The sequence below is a fragment of the Corvus brachyrhynchos genome, unplaced genomic scaffold (genome assembly GCF_000691975.1).
Source record: "Corvus brachyrhynchos isolate BGI_N302 unplaced genomic scaffold, ASM69197v1 scaffold933, whole genome shotgun sequence".
NCBI lineage: Eukaryota > Metazoa > Chordata > Aves > Passeriformes > Corvidae > Corvus > Corvus brachyrhynchos.
The window spans coordinates 126,065-133,715 of record NW_008237401.1 but is presented as its reverse complement, the minus strand read 5'-3'; the positions used below and the strand labels follow the sequence as shown (position 1 = coordinate 133,715).

At 61.9% G+C, this 7,651-nt stretch overlaps 2 protein-coding genes across 2 annotated transcripts in view; one reads left to right on the top strand and one right to left on the bottom strand.

The window, feature by feature from the left end:
* HDAC7 (histone deacetylase 7) overlaps nt 1-1,779 on the top strand; it is a 32,632-nt gene extending 30,853 nt beyond the window's left edge. The window contains exons 21-22 of the mRNA XM_017730737.1: nt 135-273; nt 576-1,779. Of these exons, the coding sequence (XP_017586226.1) occupies nt 135-273; nt 576-621 (185 nt within the window). The 3' untranslated portion in view covers nt 622-1,779. The remainder of the gene's footprint in view (nt 1-134; nt 274-575) is intronic.
* Nucleotides 1,780-2,069: 290 nt separating this feature from the next.
* LOC103613213 (twist-related protein 2) lies at nt 2,070-7,649 on the bottom strand (the record flags this gene model as incomplete). Its single annotated transcript, XM_017730736.1, has 2 exons — nt 2,070-3,379; nt 7,297-7,649. A coding segment is annotated over one exon (348 nt), but the record flags the coding sequence as incomplete, so codon positions are not given.
* Between the last annotated feature and the right edge of the window lie 2 nt (nt 7,650-7,651).

Sequence of the window (7,651 nt, the reverse complement as noted above, 5' to 3'; positions counted from 1 at the left end):
TGCCTGGGCCGCCCCTGTCCTGGGCCACCTCTGTCCTGGGCTATCTCTGTCCTGGGCCACCCCTGTCCTGGGCCATCCCTGTCCTGGGCCACCCCCATCCTGGTGTCCCGCAGCCCCCGATGTCCCTCCCGCAGGTAAATACTGGGTGGCCGTGCAGCGCTTCGCCTCCAAGCTGGGCTGCTCCTTCCTCGAGGCTCAGCACCATGAGGCCGACGAGGTGGAGACGGTCACGGCCCTGGCGTCCCTCTCGGTGGCCGTGATGGTGGAGAAGAGGTGACATTCCCGGGGTTCTCCCGTGCCGAGGGTCGCTGTTGGGGGGTGGCAGCAGGGCAGGGCAGTGTCCCCCTGCCCTGGGTGAGGTTCTGGAGCTCAGGTCCTGGATGGGCTCCTGGGAAACCCGTGCTGGGCTCTTCCCAAATGAAAACCAGACCAAATCCTCCTGCCGGGGGGCTGGGGGGTGTCAGCTCCTGCCAGCAGGGTCCCCTCCTGTCCCCTCCCTTTTGTCACCGTCCCTGGGTCCCCGCAGGAGCGGGATGTGTCCCACGGGCCTCTCACGGGTCCCGTTCCTGTGGCAGGGCACAGGAGGAGCCGATGGAGCAGGAGGAGCCCATGAACCAGTGACAGGGACGGTCCCCGGGCGTGGCCGGAGCCCCGCGAGGATCCCGGTTCCCGTTTGTCCCCCTCGCTCCCGAGGCGCGGCCCTGGACGGGCCTGGACTCCTGGAAGGGACATTCCCGCATCCAGCGGTGCGGGACCATGGAGAGCCCCGAGCCCGGACCGTGCCCACAGCCCCCCACCCAATTTTGGGACCCGGAACCCCTCGGGGGAGGGGGTGAAACCCCCCAGCCCTGCGGCACAGACCCCCTGCTCCCGGGAAGGGACGGACATTGGGACGGACGCTCGGACCACTCATGGAACGGCTCCCAGAGCCCCCCACCCCGTGCCTGGGAGGAGCACCCCGGGGTTTGCTCGGGGGTTTGGGATCGTGCCCCTGCTGGCTCCCCTTGCCCTGCTGGGGCCCAGGGACGGAGCGGCAGCCCCAGGGGCCTTTTTCGTCTCGTTGGGCACGGGAGGGTTCGGAGCATCCCGAGGAAAGTTGGGAGCATCCCCGGCGAAGGAAGAGCGCGGCCGGAGCGCGGGCAGTGCCCGGGGGGGCCCCTCCGGCCCTCCCTGCCCACTGCCCCCAGCGCGGCCCCCGGGCCCGGGTCTCTCATTTGCACTATGGACCCTGGCAGCGCTAATGTGAACGCGACTCCTCTTCCCGGGGGAATTCCGGGAACAATCCCCCCTTGCCTTGAGCCCTTTCCAGCGCCCTGAGGCGCTGCCTGGGTGTCGGTCCCTGCAGTCCCAGCCCCTCCGCGTTCCTGTCGCCCCCTGAGCCCCCTCCCCAGCCGAGGTTCCACAGTCCCCGCTGGGCTCTGCTGGCTCCCCCAGGGATGCCCGAAGCCCCTCGGTCCCGTCCCCGTCCCTGTCCTGGGGTGACAGGGGCAGAGCCAGAGCCTCCGAACCGAGGGCTCCATCCCCGTTCGCCTTTCCCCGTTTCCCGCAGCCCCAGGGCCCCGCCCCGAGAGCCTTCCCTGCATCCCGAGGGTGTTCCCACAAGGAGCGGGCCCTGCCGGGGTGTCCCGGGGCTGGGCTGGGCTCTGGGGACGGAGGGGACACGGGCCTGGCTGAGCTGGGGGTGGGGACAGCTCCGGCTGCGGCAGCGGGAGGAGATTTTGTAAAAAAAACAAAACAAAACAAAAACAAAAACAAAGGAGAAATGGAAAAAGAAAAAAAGCCTTCGGAGGAATCAAAGCCTTCGTGTGTCCCGGGCCGGGGGTCCCATGGGGGGGTCCCGGGGTGGGGGTCCTGGCAAGGGATGGGGCAGGGGATGGAGGGACCCCCCGAACTCCCACCTTCTGGATTTTAGCCGGAGGAATCCACCACGCACGGACTTTTTGGGGGCTTTTTCCCCCCAAAAAAAGGGGGTCAAAAGGGTTGTTAGGATGTTTCGCTCATTTTAAGGGGTTTTTGCCCATTTTAAGTCAATACAGGGATTTAAAAAAAAAAACCAAGATGCAGCAAAATATTTGAAAATATTTTTTTTAATATATTTTACCTTTTTAAAAATTTTTTTTTGGTTTGAAACCGGAGTCTCACTCCACAGATGGGTCTTTGCCCTTTAATTATTATTTTTTGAAAGAAGATTTTAAGTTCCGAAGGTGATTTCATTTCTCAGCTGTAAAATCCCTCCCATGCGGCGCTGAACGAAGCCGCCACAGCCCCGTTTTTAACGGAGTTTCTGATTTTTTTAAGCACCTCCAGATTTTCTGGAAGGCTGCAGTCAACTGCCCGGAGCAGGGAATCCACTCCCACTGCATGTAAAAATTGGGAATTGGCTGGAAAGAGTCACTCTGGGCCTTCCTGTGGCTCCGTGGATTCTCTGATCACAACTGAACTCCTCTCCCATGGAGTATTTGGGGGCTCAGGCCCATTGCAGCCTCCCTGAGAGGGATTTTTCCCCCTTTTTCTGCCATAACAGGCAAAAAAACCCCCAAACCCTGATTTTCTTTTGCCTGATTCCAATAAAAGCGGTGCAGCGAGGGAGGTGCAGGGGGGACCTGGCAGCGCCATTTCCGTAGGAAACACAAGGATTGAACCCTGGAAAAGTCCCCCGAGCTTTATTGGGGTTGTTTTGGGCACCCCCAACACCTCCATCGTCCCCTCCCTGCCCTCTCCGCACCCCCAAAACAGCCCAAACCCCCTCAGAGTTCCCAAGACGGCCCCAAAATCCCCCATTCCCGCCGGGTCCGTGTCCAGCCTCCACTTCTGATAAATTCAGAGGAATTGCGTGGTTCCACCAGGGCGTTTTCGAGGCCCATCCGTGGGGCAGGAGTGGCTGGGGGGTGCCTCAGGGGGTTCATGAGCCCCCAGATGCCCCCAAATCCTTGCCATGCTCCTCCATGGGAACACAATCCATGGGAACGTCCCGGCGCAGACCCTTCGGAGCGGGATAAAAGCACAGGGACCCCCGAGGTCCTTGGAGCCAGCGCGGGGGGCTCCAGCCCTTCCCTTGTCCCGGAGGAATTGTCCTGCCCGGTCCCGGCCAGAGGCAGCTCCAGGAGGCTCCGGGAAGGACTCGGCTTCCCGGCAGTCCCGGAGGAGGAAACCAGGATCATTCCTTACCTGTGAGCCCACAATAAATTACAGCCCCCAGAGTTCCTCCGGCAGCTCCGAACCAGCTCCTCCCAACCCAAACCAGCTCCTGCTGCGGCTCCCTCGGGCCCATTCCCAACGTTCAAGGGCTGTCAGGGGCTTTGGGGGTCGTTCCCTCCTCTCTCCGGGGAGGCTCCTGGGGTTTTTCGGGTGCTGGAGCCGCTTCCACCGAGGCGGAGACCTGGGGGGAGACAGCAGGGTCAGGTTGGGCTCAGCCCAGCTTCCCAAAATCCTGCAAACCCATCCCCTGTGGAGCCAGCGGGGAAGAGCCGCCCTCGGCCGCTGCCTCCAGAGCTTCGCCTTCCCGGATTTCCCTGGAGCCGCAAGGGATGTGCCTGGAAACACCCCCACACCTGAGCCCAGGAATTAAAAAACCCAAAATCCCAGATTTTCCTGCCGATCTGATCTCTGGGAGCCCCTTGGGAGCCCTCCCGGAGCCGGGGCCGTGCAGGGATGGCGGATCGGGAGCCAGGCTGGAGGATGGAGCAGGGAATCGGCTCCTGGGAGAGCTCAGGAACAGCTCCAGCAGCTCAGGGGGCACGAAGGGATCGATCCCTGCGGGGCAACGGCTTCGCCTTCCCAGCCTTGGTGCTCCCGGTGCCCCCGGCGCTCCGGGCTCATCCCATCCATCCCCTCCCGCTTTGTCCCCGGCCATTTCCTCGCGCAGTTGCCGAGACCTTTCCCTCTGGAGAGGGATAAATCGAACTCTCCAGGAATTCACCCCCGGGAAGGGCTGAGGCAATGCCGGGGACGGGGGGACAGAGGGGAAAATGCCCCAAAGGCTGATGTGTCCCAAGGCTGAGCCCGTGGGCTCGACGATGGGCACATCCAGGGGCAGCCAAAATGGCCAGGCAGCACCATCTCAGCCCAGCCCATGGAAAAATGGATCAGCTCCCCTCGCTCCCTGAGCCCAGCGAGGTCTGATCCCAAAAAACGCACTCCCGGCGGGATTTCAGCGGCTGCCGAGGGCTGCGGGAGCCTCCGGAGGGTTGGACAAGGTTTAACACCAAAAAACCCTCAGGGGGGGATTTCAGGGCTGCCCGAGGGCTGCGGGAGCATCCGGAGGAGCCCAGCCCTGCAGGATTTGGGATGGAGAAGCCCACGGAGCTCCCCGAGCCCATCCTCCCTGCAGCATCCCCACCTCTGTCCCCAGGAACGGGAATTGATGCCGGGCACGGGCGCTCCCGAGCGTTCCCGCAGCTCCCGCTCCCCCTCAGCTCCCGGGTGCCTTCCCTGACAGCCGGGATGAAAAACGGGCTCGTTCCAGAGGCATTCCCGGGGCCGAGGCAGCTCCAGCGAGCTCCGGCTCCTTGCAGGGGCCATAAACCCGGAGACATTTCCACGTTCCCGAGGGCCGGATCCGTGATTTTATGTCTGGATTAATTTTAACTAATCCTGAGCAGTGCAGGGACCCTGCCGTGGAGAGCAGCTCGCTCTCCCTGGGTGGTTTTTTCTCTTTTTAATGAAAACATGGAGGTTTTTGCTGGAAAAATGAATCCAGCAGCTCCGGTCGTGCCTTTGACAATTCCCTGCAAGCAGCCCGGGATTTTGGGAATGTCCCACATCCCTCATCCAGGGTGGCTCCTCCTGCCCCTCCAACATCTCCCCGTCCATCCCGAGTGGAAACGGCAGCTCTGGGAAGAGCAGCTTTGGGGGAACCCTCTGGCCTCCAAACCTGCTCCGTGCCAGGAGCCAATCCCAGGAGCACCGACTCACCCGGGAACAGATTTACTGGGATTTGGGCAGCTCCTCACCTCTCCTGGGAACTCAGCCCCAAAGTGGGGGTCCCGGACCACCCTGGCCAGTTTAACCAGGGGCTGGATCCAGTTCTAAGGGACTGATTCAGGGCGGGAAGGGATCCCTGCTTTCCTGCCGGCTGCAGAGGGATCTGGGAGCAGCTTTTAAAGCAGCTCGAGATGGATTTCCTGAGCTGGGAAATAGGGAACAGGGAGTAGGGAACAGGGAACAGGGATGGGAGCTGTTCCCCAGCTCCCTCAGTGCCCCGGAGCAGCGAGGGGTGTTTATAAATAAAAGCAAATGAAGCAGCCGCCAGACAAAGCCGATTCCAGGCGAGAGCAACAGTCCCCAAAGGGAAGATTTATCCAAGGTCTTTCAGGAGAGACAATTAAGTGAGGGCAACTCGAGAGAGGCGATAAATCCAGGGAGACAAATGAAGGGCCCCCCCCCCCCCCCCCCCCCCCCCAGCCGCTCCCCCCGGCAGTTCCAGCTTCCAGCCTCATTTTCTCCTCCAGCGGGGAAAGAAACCATTTTAATGTGCTCAAGACTCTGCCGAGAAAAGCTGAGCTGGGGGGGGACTTCAAACGTGATTTCTGTTGCCTGAGGGCTCCATCCCTCTTTCCCCGGCTGATGTCTCCCGGTTAACGAGGGCACATCCACATCCAGCTATTCCAGCCCCCTTTGATATTTAATAGCCCGAGTTCCACTATCCAGGGGCTGCTTTCCATTAGGAAATCCCAGCCCCGTTGCGAGCGCCGGGTTCGTTCCCTCCCGGGAGCCTTCCCAGCCCGGCACCGCTTCCCCCACGGCCCTTCCCTGGTTTTGGGGCTTTGCTGGGAGAATCCCCGTCCCTTCCCCTCCCGGCCCAGCTGCGATTGTTCACCGGGACCCGAAAACGCTGCAGGTTGGCCCAGGGAGGGGGATTCCCTCCCCAGCTGGAGGATGGAAGCACGGAGCCACTCGGGATCAATTTTAACGGGAATGATGATCCCGCTGCGCTCACGGGAGCTCTCCAGAGTGACTGAAGGGTCTTTAATCCCTCTGTTTATCTCGGGAGCACAGCTCCTGCCAAGAACTCGGCTTAAATAAACAGCTCTGGGAGTCAGTGACGGCCGCGGAGCCGCGTCGGGTTCTGCACGCAGAGGGAGCAAAAACGGGTCTGGGGGTGCCGGGGAGGGGGCTCAGCCTCCCCCACCTCCCCAGGGCAAAGGGATTTCAGTCAGGCTTTGCAAAATTCGGGATGAAGCCATGCCAAGCAGCTTCCCTCTCCTTTGGGAGCACCTCCAGAACACCCCCAAAAATGGAGGATCCAGCCCCAAACTGCCAAACCCAAAAGGGGGTGCCCAGAAGAGGGTGAGGGGTCCAGGGAGTCACGGGGAGCTCAGCATCTCCACTGGTCCTGGAGGATTTTGGGCATCCCAAAGCAAGGACAAGGGGCCACACGCTCCTCCTCTGGCCGGCCCCAAGGGGAGGTGACCCTGGTGTCACCCAGCGAAGGGCAGCTCCCGGCAAGGACAGGATTTAATGTCTGAAACAGCCCCCAAATATTGAGATCTATACACGAATTTAGCAAAGTGCCAGATTTCCTGCTGGTTAGGAGGGATCGGGCTGGGAAAGGGAGTTTCAAGGTGGCCCATCCTCGAACGAAATCCCCTGGGAGATGCTCAACCCCTGAGCCACCTCTGGCACCTCCACGGCCTCGAAATCGGGGCAGTTCAGTGCTCGAGGAGAGCCAGGAGGAGCCCTGGTGCTGTCTGGGGGACAGCGGGGCCTCTCGGGAGCTGGGCTCCCATGAGGCGTCCCTGGAGCTCCCAGCTTGGGAATGTCCTCTGGAATTTTCTGCTCCTGCTCTGCGGGAAGTGCCAGCGCGTCGCCGACTCCTCTCCTCCTGTTCCTGACTCCTCCCGGCCCTAAACCCCTGAAAATTGGATTATTCCCCTCTCAGCGTCCTGAAGGACACTCGGGGGGTGGCTGGATGGAGCTGAGTCCATCAGACTTCCCCATGCAGTGCAGAATTCCCGCGGATCCAACGCGATCACGGATCCCATCCTGTCTGCAGCGCTCCAGGAGAGGAACAGGGGGCAGCCGGGCAGGCTGGAGGACATGAGGCCACCCCAGGGCAGGGTGGGTTTGACTCCTCAGCAGCCCCAGCACGGCCAGGACGGAGTTTGGGAATAAATCAGATTTTTAAAACCCCCTTTTAAACCCTTCCTGCCGCTGCTCTGGAGCAGACCCTGCTGAGTGGGATCAGCTCGGAAACCACCACCTCCTCCCGCTCCGGGGTCCGGTAGGACAAATTCCTCGTCCCTGGAGGGGGGGGACGGACCCGCGGGGACACGGCGGTGTCCCGGCCATACGTACCCGGCTCAGTGGGACGCCGACATAGACCAGGCGCCCTCCATCCTCCACACGGAGAAGGCGTAGCTGAGCCGCTCATGGGCCAGGAAGTTGCAGCTGGTGGCGACCTTGTGGTCCAGCTCGTCGCTCTGCAGCACCTGGCACAGGAAGTCGATGTAGCGGGCGGCCAACTTGAGCGTCTGGATCTTGCTGAGCTTGTCCGAGGGCAGCGTGGGGATGATCTTGCGCAGCTCCGCGAAGGCGTCGTTGAGGGACTGGGTGCGCTGGCGCTCGCGCACGTTGGCGATGACGCGCTGGGCGTGGGCGTCCTCGGGGGGCTGCGGGGCCGGGCTGCGCCGGCTGCGCTTGCCCTGCGGCG